At 46.6% G+C, this 18247-nt stretch overlaps 1 protein-coding gene across 1 annotated transcript in view; it reads left to right on the forward strand.

Annotated features, from left to right (window-relative positions):
• Positions 1–18247, forward strand: part of CACNA1B (calcium voltage-gated channel subunit alpha1 B) — a 386102-nt gene that overhangs the window by 161250 nt on the left and 206605 nt on the right. The window contains exons 8-10 of the mRNA XM_077284262.1: positions 2400–2515; positions 3162–3218; positions 4772–4861. Of these exons, the coding sequence (XP_077140377.1) occupies positions 2400–2515; positions 3162–3218; positions 4772–4861 (263 nt within the window). The remainder of the gene's footprint in view (positions 1–2399; positions 2516–3161; positions 3219–4771; positions 4862–18247) is intronic.

Raw genomic sequence — 18247 nt, forward strand, 5'->3', positions numbered from 1 at the left:
TTTCATTTCTCTCCATTCCTGGGAATCATTCTCTTTTGACTGCGTGGTATATTAAAGCTAATATGTCTTCTTATTGACCTTTATGTAAAATATCTTAGGTGAATCACTGTCTCATAGAACAAATACTTTGTTCTACACCATACATTGTATTTAATGCATAAACTATTAACCCTCATGTCTCTTACTGAAGACTTGTTCAAAGGTGGCTTCTTGTTTAACTCTCTCCTCCATAAGCACAGCCAGACCCCAATGCAAAAGACACTGGAGAACACCACACACCATTTATAGTACTGCTGTCCTCCATTAAAAAATCCCTTCACCAATCTTATTGTTACCGGATGTGTCTGTAAGTTCCAAAAAAGTCCAACACCTACTGAGAATGAAGTCAAGTATAGAGATGTAATTCCCAGCTAATAAAATCTGGGGTATGACCTACCAAAGGCAACGCATGGAAATACCTGAGCCTGGATAAGGGTTTGAGCAAACTACCAAATGGGGCTCAAATTGGAGCAACTGGAAAAATGTAGCAGGAATAGGACTCATACTTTTCTGCATCGAAGCATGAAAATGTAATTCTGAGGGTCTCCTGGTATGATACAATCCAAATCCTCATGCTTAGTACAATGACCAAAGAGGACTCATTCACCAATGTATTCACAGAGTCACTGAGGTCCGTCATGTTGTCCATTCATTCCAACGTGGACCCAAAAAGGAGAAAAGTGTAGCAGAGCTTGGACTCATATATTTCTGCATCAGAGCAGGAAACTTTGATTCTAAATGTCTCCTGGGATAAGCCCATCAAAATCCTCATCAGTACAAAGGCGAATGACTGCGCATCGACCGCTGTGTTGATAGGATCCTTATAATCCATCATGTTGTCCCCCTTTTTGTGTTATATGTTGGAACAAATGGACAATTGTTGTAGAAGTGAACTCAGGTTTCCACATCGGAATAGGATCTAAGGGGTAAGTTTCCTCCTTATGGAGAGTGACAGGCCAGGTCTGGCATGCGCCTCTGGGAAACTAAATATGCAAATTGTCTCTTCAGAGAGGAGGAGGACTTGAGGATTGCTATTTTCAATAGGTGGCACATTGAAGTAGGACACTTTAATTCTGAGGGTCTCTTGGGATGATAACACCAAAATACTCATCCTCAGTACAATGGCTGATGATGACTCATTAACCAATACATTGACAAGATAATTTTAGTTCATTATTTTGTTCCCCTTTTCAGGGTCCATATTTTCACTATAATGGTAAATAAAGACTGAATCACTGATGCGTTGACAGGATTACTCACTTAGGTCCATCATGTTGTCCCTCTGGTCCATGTAGTAATGGACAAGTATAATAGGAATGACAAGTAGGTTTCCACATCAGAGTAGAAAACTTTACTTTTGAGGGTCTTTTGGGATAATATCACCAAAATACTCATGTTCAGTACAATGGTTGACGAGGAATTATTCATCAATATATTTACAGGATCATTGTGGTCCATCATGTTGTCTATCTTTTCAGGGACCATCTGTTCAGTACAGTGGTAGACAAGAACTCATTCTCTAATGTGTAGACAGGATTACTCACTTAGGTCCATCATTTGTCCCTCTAGTTCATGTAGTAATGGAAGGACAAGTGCAGTAGGATTGAACTTATAACTTATAGGTTTCCACAACGAAGTAGGAATCTTTGATTCTGGAGTCATGCTAGCATGATACCATAAGAATCCCCATCGTCAGTATGAAGATGAGGTGTCGGAGGGATCATTGTGGTGCATCATGATGTCCCACTAATCCATCAGATACAGTTGGACATTGTTTCTCTGGTTTTTGGACAAACCAAAATGGTGAGAACCATGATAGCTGGTAGGGTTGAATAAATGTCATTTATGAAGTCATTAGGTTCCTTTACCAGAGAGTTGCATCATGCACCAATACTTAGCTCCAGTGATTGAGATTCGAGTAGTTTTATATGGCAATTATTATTTTTTTTAAAGTTTTTTTTTGTGCAAAAAGTTTGATACTTATTAATATTATCTCCAGACTTTGACGTGTGAAGCTAATCTTTTCCCATTTTATTATAGTTGCCCTTTATAGACAGTAATACATAAAACTCATTATTTTGTTCGTCCTCTGAGATCATTTTACTGTTTTGGTGCCATCATAATGATAAAAATCCCACCGAGACCTCAGTTATCAGCTTTAGGATGATGCCTTCCCCAGGGCGCTTTGCCTGCATCTCACTTTTCACCAGACCATTGTCAATTAAACACTTTCTATGAAATTTCTCACATTAGAAGGACTAAAAATAGTTGGTACAGCTTGCTGGTGCCTCGGATGAGATCCTCACTCCGTTCGTCAGCTTTACTTTACAAGGATATTGGAATTTTTTTCCGTCTTGCAGGGAATTTGCTAAGGAACGTGAGAGGGTGGAGAATCGTCGCGCCTTTCTCAAGTTGAGACGACAGCAGCAAATTGAGCGTGAGCTAAACGGCTATCTGGAGTGGATATTCAAAGCAGGTGAGGTACATTGCTGTAGGCACAATGGGATAGTTGTTGTTGACCACAGCATATGCTGAAAAACAAAGTGCTCCTTCTATAAAAAGGTGCCCAATCTTCACCTGCAGGCCCTGCTTCTGGAAGATCTCCCACCAGTTTGCGTCTGACACGGGACAGTGTTTTTTGTTGGTACATGACTAGATCAGTGTTTAACAGCTGTCCTGACTGATCATTTATTTAGCCAAGTCAGCCCCCTATTCTGTTTTATAATATCTGTGACAGAGGAGGGGGCTGGCTAAGCTATTGAAATGAGCAGCCAGCCACCTTTTCTTTCTATACATTATTTGTGACAGAGGAGAGGGCTGGCTTAGCTATTAATCTGAACACTCAGCCAGCCCCCTTCACACAGCACTGATGATCTCCTACCCTAGTGCACAACTATGTTCCAATGAAATCAATGGCAAACTGAAATGTACCCCCTGTCTCATTAAAGGCTAAAGGCTTTTGTTCCGTCCCCCATATTTTAAACTTCGGGTTTGGTAAACTAGCTCAATCATCTTTGTTGTATTGATATTATTGATGCTGCATAGCTTTGATTGAAGAAATGGTTCTGTCAATTGTTTATTGGGAGTAAAAGGTTTGATTCTGTCCTATATTTGCTCCACAGAGGAAGTCATGCTTGCAGAAGAAGACAAAAATGCTGAAGAAAAGTCTCCTTTAGATGGTGAGTAAATCTTATACATTCCTTGAAGAAAACCTATATTGCATGCAAACAGTATAGTACAGGAAATATATATATCTGGGTACCGTGTTAGCTAGTAGATAGAAAAATGTTTAGAATTGAGAGTCCTCAGTGGTTGATACCTTTTAATGGCTACCTGAAAAGATGGTAACAAATTGCAAGCTTTCGGGACTACACAGGTATTGCAATTTGTAACCATCTTTTCAGTTAGCCATTAAAAGGTATCAACCACTAAGGACTCTCAATTCTAAACATTTTTCTAACAGTACAGTAGACATTTTTAGAACCACAAGGGCCAAAGTGTTGGATTTTTCAGAAAGGTTCAATTGTCCTGCAGCGCCACCACTGGTTAAAATGAGACATTGCACAGTTCCAATCTAATCAGTGGGCTTTCCATGCAATGTATGGACATGCCTGGTGCTCCAGGGCTCCGGGTCCTTGTAGCCTCTGGCCTCGCTCTACATACTCATAATTTCCTATCATGATATTTGAAAATGAGTTTTATGAAGCAGACATCACACTTAGAGGGGTGACCCAGTGAAAAATGGTATCAGCTATGCACATAGTATATGTATCATTGGGGTTCCCAAAAGCATAACAATTAGGATCCTATCCTCTCTCTTGAATAGAGCGGTGATCACCCGAACATACTAATGCTTCATTCAATGTCTATGGGTCTGACCAATAGGGGTCCTCATGGTGAGACCCACAGCTAAATATATTGAAATAAAATGTGTTTTCCGTAGGCCAACCCCTTAAAGGTATTCATAATCTGGAAGATAATTTGGCCAATGTAGCCGATAACCATTGCCCATATCAATAACCTGGAATCCACTTTAGTATATTAAAGGGGTTGTCTCATGTTCTTCCTGCAGGAGCGCACTGCTCCCCTGCCTTCCGATTCCCTGCGGTGGCGCATTGACATTGCGATCCAGTGGTCCAGACTATACTCTCTTCCATGCTGCTGCAAGAGGCAGTTTTTCCACTGCAACAACGGAAGATCGAGAGCTTACAAAGGAGTGCTCCTTGCCTAGGAAACCGGCCACCACTGAAACCGCAAAGGTGGCTGGTAACCTAGGCAACTTAGTGCACAATAGAATTAAAAATCCCTCAGTTCTTGGATACGGGGAGGTTTTTAATAAGAATTAATTGCAAAGTTACTTGTTTTTTACAAGCACGTGTACAATTTTAGCAATTTATCAAGTCGAGACAAGCCCCCTTTAAATTATTGCTCAGTATCACATGCTATGACTGCCTTTGTAACCTGTGAGCATCTAGCGGCTGCGAGAGCTGTCAGTCATCCTGTACTAGTCAGTGACTGACAGCTCTGCAGAACACGTCCTCATCACATGAAGTGTTTTAATTTCACAAGTCACTTTTAATTTTCTGCCTAGAGACAGAAAATGCTCATTGCGAGTTCTGCTCATTACTTCATCAACTAAAAGGGCTGCCGAGCGCACGCTTCCACCAGGAAGACATTGTTTTCTAACATAGTGCAATCCAATAAATAATATATCTGCTTGTTTACCTTCCAGTACTGAAAAGAGCGACCATTAAGAAGAGTAAAAACGACCTCATCCATGCCGAAGAGGGCGAGGATCACTTCACGGATATCTGCTCTGTTGGTGAGTCAGACATTGGTTAAAAGTTCATCCAAGATTCCTTTTTATGGAGGTTTTCTAAGGCCAAATTCAGACGTCCGTGCGTGGGCAGCGATGCACAGACCGGCCGCTGTTCTCCTGTCACGAACGCAACAGCTTCATCTATACCTATGAAATTGTCACGTTCGGCTACGGAGACCCACAACCAGTCCGTGCATCACTGTACAAACTTGGACCATGAAACACGAATGTCTGAATTTTGCCTGAAAAAGTGAGCCGTGATCAAGTTCAGGTGCAGTCTTAAACTATATTTAGGCAGAAAAATAAATCAAAATCTTAAACATGTTGAAGATTTTAGAAAAAAGGTCTGCATTTCATTGTTAATTTCAGAAACAGCTGCACTCTTTTCCATAGGCTGTGAGCAGTATTGCAGCTAGACCACATTAAAGTTAATCATACTTAGCTGCAGTCACAGGCTTACCCAATGGACAAGAGTGGCAATGGTTCTAAAAATTGTTTCCTTTAATACTGTACAGCCTTTTTGAGCACAAAATTATGGATGTGGCCTACTTCTTTTTTAACTATCCCAAGTTATCAAACTTGTAGATGGATGGTAAGGATTGAGAGACAGTAGCCTGGGCACCTGGGCCAGGATCGATGATGGCAGCACATGGACACAAAATGGTCCAGCCATGGGTTTATGGTGGGCCCTCAGCTGCTGGGACTATGAGGCACCACGTAAGAGTCCAGTCATGGGTTTATGGTGGGCCCTCAGCTGCTGGGACTTATGATGCACCACGTAAGGGTCCAGTCATGAGTTTATGGTGGGCTCTTAGATGCTGGAACTATGAGGCACCACGTAAGAGTCCAGCTATGGGTATATGGTGGACCCTCAGCTGCTGTGGCTATGGCTATGAGGCACCAAATAAGGGTCCAGTCATGGGTTTATGGTGGTCCCTCAGCTGCTGGGACTATGAGGCACCACGTAAGGGTCCAGCCATGGGTTTATGATGGGCCCTCAGCTGCTGGAACTATGAAGCACCATGTAAGGGTCCAACACAGGATCCAACATTCACAAAAGGCAATGTCACAGCTCACTTTCTCCAACTCCCTGAACAGTGACCTCTGCGCAGGTTACAGAGCATGCCCATAACACTCTCCCATAAAGGTCAATGAGTCATCTCCAGATTGCAGTTTCCAATGGCTTTTTTGAATGCTGTAAAGCATTATGCAAAACTACTGCTCAGGCAATATGGGCGACGTCATAATAATGTACAGATAACAGAATAAAAAAAAATCTACAATCAAAAAAGTAAAAATAAATTGGCAAAAAAGGAAATATGTCATTATTTAGTGCTGCATGACACCTAAATGCTTAGGAGGTCTTTGCCCATAAAAGACCTTAGTCTAAGAAGCCAAATTGTTTCCTGCATCATCAGTCGGTAGCCTGCTCCTGTGCAGTTGTCAAAGCCTTATACAGTACTAATATATCACAAAGTAGTAGTATAATATTTTCTGACATATTGCCATAGACGTATCATTATAAAATTTCCTTTAGACTCTGTTCACTTTTGTGTTGGTGGTGTAGCGCCCCCACCGCCGCAGGGCCGAGGGGTACCCGGTACCGGGCCTCTGGTGTCTCTGCTCTGGGGTTGTCACGGCGGCTAGGCCCCGGTCCGTGACCCTGCCGTGGGGCGCACAGGGGATTACTAGGAGTGGATGATGTAGATGGGGGGTGAGGCTGTAGTGGTGCGGTGCAGTAAATAACGAGGACACCAAGTTGCAGTCTCTTTACCTCTTTACTGAAGATCTCTGAGTCCACAGTCCAGAATACGGTTCACCAGGCTGCGCAAGTCCAGCCGGTCTGATGGCACCTCCAGAGTTCTCTTCACAGGTGGAAATCTGTGCCTTCCTTCTAGCGCTATGTGTTGCGGTCCTTCCCTGCTGTGCTTACGGAAAGTCCCCCACAACTGTTGTGTCTGTTTCTTAAGTTCCCTCACAACTCGATTAAATGATGTTCTTCTAATCCTCCGTCCCTCCCTGTTGTTCTGGTTGGGACGGCACCCGTTTGACGGGTAGGCTCGGAGCTCTTCCGGGACCCTAGAGTCGCCCCTCTCCACAAGTTGCCCCCCAAGACTGCATAGGTGATTTGAGTTAGACAGCCCGCCTTAGACTGACTGTCCTGCCGCTGTTTAGAGTATTGCTTGAAGCTGAATGTTATGATACTCCCTCGGCGTTCCGGCCACCGGTAATGCGCCTCAGTAGGGTGTTGCTCCGGTCTTACAGCACGACCCCTACTGGTATTTCTCCTTTTGCTTGATCTCGTTTCTCACTCAGCACAATGTATCTCGCTTCTAGTCCTTCCTTGGGCACTGCCGCTACCCGGAGCAGGCGCGGTCCCGTTACGTTCGTTCAAGTTGCCAAGCCTCTGTCAGGATCCCACCCCTGACAGAGACCCTACTGTATCTTCCCCCACAACACCCTCTGCCACAAGGTGTTGCCTGGTTCCAACCCAGTCAGCTTTCTGATCTAACTTCCTGCCTGACCCCCAGTTTACCCACTATGGTGGGGAGTGGCCTAATGAATAGAACCCTTAGCTCCCCCCGGAGGCCCAGCTGTGAAATGTATTGGTGTCTGTGATACCTGATCAGATGAACTCCTTCAGTGCCACCGGACGCACCATGGCTCCCCATAGTGGCGGAGCCACAGTACTGCAACGACCAGGACTCTGGGGCGCTGCAGTGGCTCCATTGCAAATTTCTTGGGAGGATTACCGCTCTTCTCATCATGATGGCAGACACCATCCATCAGCCATATATTGAGTTGTAGCAGACCATGGGTGCTGCCAACAGGACCAGATGGAAGACACTAGGAACTTTCCTCCATTTTTTTTTTTTAGAATATCTACAATTATTTTGACATCACACAACTTGGAAACAAACATTGTGGGTGTTGCGCAGAACTTCTGCACATTAATTCTAATCAATCCATATCACCATTTAATCCCTTGTAATCTATATCTCTGTTCAGTGCTGCGGAATCCTCCTCATGCTGGGAACCTAGATTAATACCAGAATAATTACAGCGAGGATTTACTAACTGCATACCATTACAGGAAAACTATTACCAGGATTCAATTTTTCTTTACTTTGTATAAAACAGAATTGAACTTTGTGGTATATTTAACCAGTCGATGTGTGTACGCCTTGTATTAGAATTTTCCTGCTCTATTATAATTTCATCAAACAGAGAATTTTGTCTGTAATTCAATTTGGTTAAATTGACAAAAATTAATGTTATCGCTCCTTCTCCATACTGTCATATAGTGCCAATTATACATACAGCCTACATGACCTTGCCATATAGTGCCCAAATAATATATAGTATTAAACTAATACTGGTGGTGGGTATAATACGTCAATATAATTCCTACACACTATGGCAAAAAAATACCAAAATAAGACTGCCATCACTTTGTAAAATACCAGCTCTGATAACGGATTTATGATCCTGATAAATATGCATTGTCAGAAGTGCCAGTGCAGCGCCCCAGAGTCCTGGTCGTTGCAGTACTGTGGCTCCGCCACTAAGGGGAGCTGTGGTACGTCTGATGGCACTGAAGGAGTTCATCTGATCAGGTATCACAGACACCAATACATTTCACAGTCGGGCCTCCGGGGGGAGCTAAGGGTTCTATTCACTAGGCCACTCCCCACCATAGTGGGTAAACTGGGGGTCAGGCAGGAAGTTAGATCAGAAAGCTGACTGGGTTGGAACCAGGCAACACCTTGTGGCAGAGGGTGTTGTGGGGAAGATACAGTAGGGTCTCTGCCAGGGGTGGGATCCTGGCAGAGGCTTGGCAACTTGAAAGAACGTAACGGGACCGTGCCTGCTCAGGATAGCGGCGGTGCCCAAGAAAGGATCGGAAGCGAGATAGATTGTGCGGAGTGAGAAACGAGATCAAGCAATAGGAGAATGCCAGTAGGGGTCGTGCTGTAAGACCGAAGCAACACCCTACTGAGGCGCACTACCGGTGGCCGGAACGCCGAGGGAGTATCATAATATCTAGCTTCAAGCAATACTCTAAACAGCGGCAGGGCAGTCAGTCTAAGGCGGGCTGTCTAACTCAAATCACCTATGCAGTCTTGGGGGGCAACTTGTGGAGAGGGGCGACTCTAGGGTCCCGGAAGAGCTCCGAGCCTACCCGTCAAACGGGTGCCGTCCCAACCAGGACATCAGGGAGGGACGGAGGATTAGCAGAACATCATCTAATCAAGTTGTGAGGGAACTTAAGAAACAGACACAACAGTTGTGGGGACTTTCCTTAAGCACAGCAGGGAAGGACCGCAACACCTAGCGCTAGTAGGAAGGCACAGATTTCCACCTGTGAAGAGAACTCTGGAGGTGCCATTGGACTGGCCGGACTTGCGCAGCCTGGTGAACCGTGTTCTGGACTGAGGACCCAGAGATCTTCAGTAAAGAGGTAAAGAGACTGCAACCTGGTGTCCTCGTTATTTAACCGCGACCTGCACCCCACAACTGCACCGCGCCATCACAGCATCACCCCCATCCACTATCATCATCACTCATTGCACCGGACGTCCCCCACTGACCGGCAGGGCCACGGACCGGGTCTAGCCACCGTGACAACCCCAGAGCAGAGACTCAGAGGCCCGGTACCGGGTACCCCTCGGCCCTGTGGCAGTGGGGGTGCTCCATTTTGGCGTCACGAACAGGATCTACTTAAGCCTGAAGAATCAGGTCATGTGTGCCTTGGAACTGTGATTTGCTGTGCTTGGACTGTACTTTATTGCAAAGACTGTGGATTGTCACTTGCCACCAAAAGTTCGCGCCAAAACCGCCGCCATTGCAGCGTCACAGGGAGCGCAGAGGAAGAAGAAGGGCGTGCTATGGGAGGAGACTACCAAAGTGGCGCCAGAAGTAGCGACCGCCCCCTCCAACTCCTGCTGCGAGAGGACGATCTGCCCAGCAGCAGAGGAGAACCGCCCCCTGATTTGCAACGGCGGGAACGAGGTGAAGGAGGAGCCCGACCTCGGAGAAATGGCGGAGCCAGGTGCATGCGTTGCCGCCGAATGCCAGACAGCAACGATGAGCAGCGAGTCCCCGAGCAACGGCGAGGTGATCCCGGCTTGCCCTCACCCATCGGAAGCGGACTCGCGTCCCCCGCCGGTGAGGGACCTGAACTCCTTGGAGCCGCCAGTGGAGGAGCCGAGCTTATCTATCCCAGCCACGAAACCGTGGAGGGCGGAGTTACATCAAGAGGTGGCTCAGGAGGAGCCGCGGTCCGGGCTGCAGCCGATTCCAGTGCCATTGTCAACGGACCGGAGCGACATCGGTGGAATCATATCCGGCGCAGGTATGGACGGCATCCTTACTCCCCAGGCCGATTCTGCTCCCCTGACCGATCCCGCTCCTGTGACCGCTCCTCACCCCAGCAATGATCGTTCCTTCTTGGTGGAGCGGGTCATCCTCACCTCTAACGCGATGGGGAAGCTAGTGCCTCCGCTACCAACCAAGATGGGAGAACCCATAGATGTGGGGCTAGACGGGGTGATCCTCCGGTGGGACACCCCCTGGACCGGGCCGGATGGGACCCGGGAGGATGGCCTCACCCTCGCGGTACTTACTTGGGAACAGTATAAGCAATGTCTAATACAACACTGGAAAGATCGAGACGAGACCGAACAACTTGACACACAACGTAAGAAGTCTGCGTCCGGCAGGAAAGACGTAGTAAAGCGAGGAACTGTGCTGGCTTACCACCCGAAGAGGGGATGGGGCTCCATACAGGAACCAGGGCTAGCAGCTGATGCCTTTGTTACTAGCTACAACGTGAAAACCCCCTGCTGCAGTCGAAATGGTGACCCTTTACAAAGGGGGGATCAGGTGACTTACACCCGTCATCGGAATGCACAAGGGTGGTATGCCCGGAACGTTCGACGGTGTGAATCTGAGAGAGCGCCCCCTGTTGCCCCGATCAAGACTGATCCTGATTTGCCAGATCTCGGTCCTATCACCACTGTACGCCTTGTAGCGGCTACTGAACTCGCAAGCAGGATTAGCCTTCAAATCCAGACACCGGCTGATCTGATGGCGCCTGAGAGGCCATCTACCAGCATGGGTGCTGCCTCAGCCAGGGGTGGGGAACCACCCCCGGCATAAAATGAGTAAGCATGACTGTTTTAAATATGTAAATAGTTCTTTGACTGTTTGTTCGTTTCCTGTTTTGCTGCTAGACCCGTCCAGGGTTAACTCTTAAAGGGATCCTTTTGTTGACCCGGGATCCCTATTGTTTTGTTTGATTTTTCTAAAGTTTGCACAAAGTTTCCAGAACTGCCGCAATCATGAACAGTGCATGATACAAACTCTTTGTACATAGTTTGCACCTTATTAAAGGTGCTCCCTACTGGTTTTACTTAAAGAAGGACTCTTTGTGAAGATACCACACTGGAACCTTTGCTGAGTATGGACTGGTAGCTTGAGAAGACGTGCTACCTCATAGAGACTTGGTCCCCTCTTAAAGGGGATGTTCATTTGTCGCACTTAAACGGTGATATTGCTTTAAGACAGTAGCAATAATGTTTTGACGAAAGAAAGTGATGATAATGTTTGCATGAGAAAGTTATCTGTACCCGACTAGTTAATTGTGAAGAAATGCTGATGATGTTCCCTGAAAGAAAGTGAAAGATGGAAGAAAGTTTAATGTTCTATAGAAAATGTTTGATAATGTTGATAGACAATGGGGATAGAAGGTAAACCCTGAGTCCTCCTAGGAGCCATATAGAAATGGCTCGGTGCTCTTAAACTGAAAGTAAGGTTATGCTCTATACTGTGTATAGTAGTTGAAAAGGCAGTAGGCCCGGGCTGAACGGGGCGGTCCTGCATAGAAAGGAGAGGCAGTAGGTCTGGTGCCGTTAGGACAGGCGGTCCTGCAGAATAAAGAAGGCGAATGTAAAAGTTAAATTGCCTTATAATGTGATTATAAGAAGGTCTTTAGCGGATTCAGAGTGTACATCCTTAAAGGCAATGTTAAATTATCGTTCAACAATTTCGCACTTAGTAGAATACCCGGTTGGGTAAAAGTAAGTTATTTATAGCATGTTGCTATGACATTTAACTATGTTTGTAACGTTCAAGTGTCCTCACCTCCCATAAAGGGAAGCCTATTCAAGTATGCTTATTGTTATTGCACTCAACAAAACTGTATGTCTTTTTGCTAACTTGTATTGTTGTTTTCTTCCCAGTCCCGGAGTACTGTGTTTAACCAGGGGGGAGTGCAGCGCCCCAGAGTCCTGGTCGTTGCAGTACTGTGGCTCCGCCACTAAGGGGAGCTGTGGTACGTCTGATGGCACTGAAGGAGTTCATCTGATCAGGTATCACAGACACCAATACATTTCATAGTCGGGCCTCCGGGGGGAGCTAAGGGTTCTATTCACTAGGCCACTCCCCACCATAGTGGGTAAACTGGGGGTCAGGCAGGAAGTTAGACCAGAAAGCTGACTGGGTTGGAACCAGGCAACACCTTGTGGCAGAGGGTGTTGTGGGGAAGATACAGTAGGGTCTCTGCCAGGGGTGGGATCCTGGCAGAGGCTTGGCAACTTGAAAGAACGTAACGGGACCGTGCCTGCTCAGGATAGCGGCGGTGCCCAAGAAAGGATCGGAAGCGAGATAGATTGTGCTGAGTGAGAAACGAGATCAAGCAATAGGAGAATACCAGTAGGGGTCGTGCTGTAAGACCGAAGCAACACCCTACTGAGGCGCACTACCGGTGGCCGGAACGCCGAGGGAGTATCATAATATCTAGCTTCAAGCAATACTCTAAACAGCGGCAGGGCAGTCAGTCTAAGGCGGGCTGTCTAACTCAAATCACCTATGCAGTCTTGGGGGGCAACTTGTGGAGAGGGGCGACTCTAGGGTCCCGGAAGAGCTCCGAGCCTACCCGTCAAACGGGTGCCGTCCCAACCAGGACATCAGGGAGGGAAGGAGGATTAGCAGAACATCATCTAATCGAGTTGTGAGGGAACTTAAGAAACAGACACAACAGTTGTGGGGACTTTCCTTAAGCACAGCAGGGAAGGACCGCAACACCTAGCGCTAGTAGGAAGGCACAGATTTCCACCTGTGAAGAGAACTCTGGAGGTGCCATTGGACTGGCCGGACTTGCGCAGCCTGGTGAACCGTGTTCTGGACTGAGGACCCAGAGATCTTCAGTAAAGAGGTAAAGAGACTGCAACCTGGTGTCCTCGTTATTTAACCGAGACCTGCACCCCACAACTGCACCGCGCCATCACAGCATCACCCCCATCCACTATCATCATCACTCATTGCACCGGACGTCCCCCACTGACCGGCAGGGCCACGGACCGGGTCTAGCCACCGTGACAACCCCAGAGCAGAGACTCAGAGGCCCGGTACCGGGTACCCCTCGGCCCTGTGGCAGTGGGGGCGCTTCACCAGCATCTATTGATTGTAGAAGTGTGTACATTCATCCATGGGGTTTGGGTGCAGAGACCCCCCACAACCACTGAAACAAAGGGCAAAAGCCTCCAGCTGAGTGCTGCTGTCTCCGGACACTGACCACAGACTCATTATAAAAGTTTGTGAGCTTTCTTCTACAAAAAGAAGAGGAACACTTTGCTCCATTGTGTTAGTGATCAGTAGGGGTTTCAGCGCCTGAACCCTCAGTGATCGGCTGCCATGTCTCTAGGTTTATGGAAAGTGCAGCTACACTTTATAAATGCATAAAATCTTAAAATTACAAGGTTTGTCCAGAGAAAGCAAGTTATTACATTGCCCCAGATGAGTAGCCGATCGGTGGGGCTTCCAACCGTTGGGACCAACACCGATCAGCGGAATGAAGTTGATTTATCCCCATTACATAATGGAGTGGCCAATCATTTTATTCTCTATGGTGCTGGCAAAAGTCAAGACCAGCATTCGGAAGGAGAGGAATGGCATGGCAACTTAGCACTACTACTCCAATCCAATGGACATTAAAGTTCCCCATTCTGCCATCGGTGCAGGTCCCAACCACTGATCTATAAGTTATCACCTATCCTACGGATAGGTGATAACTTGTTTTCCACCAGACAAACCCCTTTAAGGAGAATTGCTTTTAATGACAAATTATGCATTCGCTCACGTCGGGTCCGGGATGCTAGTGCATAGGGAGCAGTTTTTGGAGGTCTTCACACATGTGCAGGAGTATACAGTACCTATAGAGGGTGCATGAGTGGCACTTGCATCTGGACCTTGAAGACTAGGGAAGACCAAACCTTCTCTTTGGCCCATATGGGAAAACCAATACTATTAAAGACCCGTGATAGTTGGGGGTCTTGTTGGTGATTTTGTATTGAAGCCCACCAGTTCTGCACCCACATATAGTCACCAGTGGTTTGCGTCCCCTCCCGTGTTACCGGCAGGTTCTTCAGTGTGAGGATCCCTCCAAACCTCTCCTCGTCGCTCTGCTTATTTGAGAAATTGGAGTTAACAGCTTCCGAATTTTTCGGTATTTAGTCGTTAGACCTCAGCATACAGTACGATGTAGAGATGGGTTTCTTCTGATATGAGTAGACCTGCCTGGAATATTGGACATAAAAGTGACCGCGTTATTGAATAATCGTGTTCACCATCAGATCCGATACACGACTCACTTTGTAAGAGAAGCAGAGAACGGCTGCGGCTCCCGGGTTAGTCACGAGCACGGTGGCTGCAGATATAAAGCGGCAGTTTACGCATTTACGAGACACCCACTGAATTTGTGCTCGCAGACGCTTCGGAGGATTCCCCCAGTGGAACCAAAGCTCTTTGCAGGAATGTCAGGAGCAGCTGATTCCAGGCATCAGCCAACTCTCACAGACGCCTGCACGGTGTCTTACCACATCGGGGCCAGATCCTGGTCATACTGACACACCAAGCAGGTCCATTACAGATTCATTACCATAGCCTGTGCCAGCCACTTTCCCTCTTGTTCACTAATCAATAACATATCGATCCTTCAGTTCCTGGAGGCGGGTGGAGATTTCGGGATTAACCCTTTGCACTATTTTTAAAGACATTTAGCCAACTGAAGCAAAACCTTCATTGCAAATAAAACTCTTTTATGTTCATCTATGCAAAAATGAAGCAATAGAGGGAATGCAGCTCAGGATGGAACCATTCTAATTTGTGCTAGGCTTCTCTCAAAATAAGAACACTATGACTAGACAAACCAATTAGGGACACACAACAAGGGGTAAAAATGGATGGGAACAAGCACTATGGCCGACTGTCCTAGGATGGTGGGGTGCAGTAGCACTAGGATCAGAGACTTACACTCATACAAATATACTTACTTACATGCAGTGCACACACATAAATGAACATTAATCACATGTTACACAGATAAAAAGTGGGGAAAATAAGTATTTGATCCCTTGCTGATTTTGTAAGTTTACCCACTGACATAGACATGAAGAGTCTATAATTTTAAGGGAAGGTTAATTTTAACATTGAGAGATAGAATATCAAAAATAATATCCAGAAAATCACATTGCATAAATTATATAAATTTATTTGCATTTTGCAGTGAGAAATAAGTATTTGATCTCTCTGGCGCAAACAAGACTTAATACTTGGAGACAAAACCGTTGTTGGCAAGCACAGCAGTCAGACGTTTTTTGTAGTTGATGAGGAGATTTTGGTCCACTACTCTTTGCAGATCATCTCTAAATCATTAAGATTTTGAGGCTGTCGCTTGGCAACTCAGAGCTTCAACTCCCTCCATAAGTTTTCTATGGGATTAAGGTCTGGAGACTGGCTAGGCCAATCCATGACCTTAATGTGCTTCTTTTTGAGCCACTCCTTTGTTGCCTTGGCTGTATGTTTTGGGTCAGTGTCTCGCTGGAAGTCTCAGCCTTGACCTATTTTTAATGTCCGGGCGGAGGGAAGGAGGTTGTCTGTTATGGTTACCCCAATGACCAGGGGAATAAAAATACAAAACGGACTAGCTCTCGGGTGATGGAAACTAAGGTCGACCGTGACCTGAACCTGACCCAACACTTACAGTAGCCGGGGGATGTACCTACGATGCCCTAGACACCACGCGCCAGCCGGAGATCTAACTACCCCTATAAGAGGAATATACAGGCCTGCCTTACCTCCAGTGAGGAACCCCAAAAGATGATAGTAGGCCCCCACAGATATTGACGGTGAGTTCAGAGGAAATGACATACGTAGGATGAACAGCAGATTTAGCACAGTGAGGTCCGCTTACTAGATAGCAGAAGGACAGGAAAGTGTTACTTCACGGTCGACCTAAAAATCACTATTCAAAAACACCATCCAGAAATTACTTTAAACTCCAGTGACAACTCATGCCACTGGAGTAGTAATTTTCTGTCCACAAGAGCTTCCAGCACTGAAGAGTCACATTGCAGATAGCTGGACAAAAATAGCAAAAACAAGAAACAAAATTCAACTTAGCTGAACTGGAACTTGAGGCAGGTGAATGCAACAGAATGCTACTAGCACATTGTTGGCCGGCATATGACTAACAGCCAAGCAGCCTTAAATAGGAAACTCCCCTAGAGGGTGGCGACAGGTAATCAGAGATGGAGGAAGGCACATAAGAGGCACTACCATAACAGACCACCGGGGGAGCCCACAAACCGAATTCACAACAGTACCCCCCCCTTAAGGAGGGGGCACCGAACCCTCACCAGAACCACCAGGGCGATCTGGATGAGCACTATGAAATGCACGAACCAAATCAGGAGCATGAACATCGGATGCTGTCACCCAAGAATTATCCTCCTGGCCATAACCTTTCCACTTAACCAGATACTGAAGTTTCCGTCTGGAAACACGGGAGTCCAAGATCTTTTCCACCACATACTCCAATTCACCCTCAACCAACACAGGAGCAGGTGGATCAGCAGAAGGAACAACCGGTACCTCATACCTCCGCAATAATGACCGATGGAAAACATTATGGATATTAAAAGATGCTGGGAGGTCCAAACGAAAGGACACAGGATTAAGAACCTCCAGAATCCTATAAGGGCCGATAAACCGAGGCTTAAACTTAGGAGACGAGACCTTCATAGGAACAAATCGAGAAGACAGCCACACCAGGTCCCCAACACAAAGACGAGGACCAATACGCCGATGACGATTAGTGAACTGTTGAGTCTTCTCCTGGGACAACTTCAGATTGTCCACAACCTGTCCCCAAATCCGATGCATCCTATCAACCACAGCATCCACTCCAGGACAATCCGAAGACTCCAATTGACCGGACGAAAACCGAGGGTGAAACCCTGAATTACAAAAAAATGGAGAAACCAAAGTGGCAGAACTGGCCCGATTGTTAAGGGCAAACTCTGCCAATGGCAAAAAGTCAAGCCAATCATCCTGATCAGCGGACACAAAACACCTCAAGTAAGTCTCCAAGGTCTGATTAGTACGCTCAGTCTGGCCATTAGTCTGAGGATGGAATGCAGACGAAAACGACAAATCGATACCCATCCTGGCACAGAACGTCCGCCAAAATCTAGACACAAACTGAGTACCCCTGTCAGACACTATATTCTCAGGAATACCATGCAAACGCACCACATTCTGAAAAAATAGAGGAACCAACTCAGAGGAGGAGGGCAATTTGGGTAAAGGTACCAAATGAACCATCTTGGAAAAACGGTCACAAATCACCCAGATGACAGACATCCTACGAGAAACCGGAAGGTCAGAAATAAAGTCCATAGAGATGTGCGTCCAAGGCCTCTTAGGAACAGGCAAGGGCAACAACAACCCACTGGCCCTAGAACAGCAGGGCTTGGCCCGAGCACAAACATCACAAGACTGCACAAACATGCGCACATCTCGAGACAAAGAAGGCCACCAGAAGGACCTAGACACCAAATCCCTGGTGCCAAAAATTCCAGGATGACCTGTCAACGCGGAAGAATGAACCTCCGAGATAACTCTACTGGTCCAATCATCAGGGACAAACAGTCTACCAGGCGGACAGCGATCAGGCCTATCCACCTGAAACTCCTGCAAAGAACGCCGCAGGTCTGGGGAGACAGCTGACAATATCACCCCATCCTTCAGGATGCCGGTAGGTTCGGAATCACCAGGCGAGTCAGGCTCAAAACTCCTAGAGAGGGCATCCGCCTTCACATTCTTGGACCCAGGCAGATATGACACCACAAAGTTAAATCGGGAGAAAAACAACGACCAGCGCGCCTGTCTAGGATTCAGACGCCTGGCCGACTCAAGATAAATTAGATTCTTGTGGTCAGTGAGGACCACCACCTGGTGTCTAGCACCCTCAAGCCAATGACGCCACTCCTCAAACGCCCACTTCATGGCCAGAAGTTCCCGATTTCCCACATCATAATTTCGCTC

The sequence above is a fragment of the Ranitomeya variabilis genome, chromosome 2, assembly GCF_051348905.1.
Source record: "Ranitomeya variabilis isolate aRanVar5 chromosome 2, aRanVar5.hap1, whole genome shotgun sequence".
NCBI lineage: Eukaryota > Metazoa > Chordata > Amphibia > Anura > Dendrobatidae > Ranitomeya > Ranitomeya variabilis.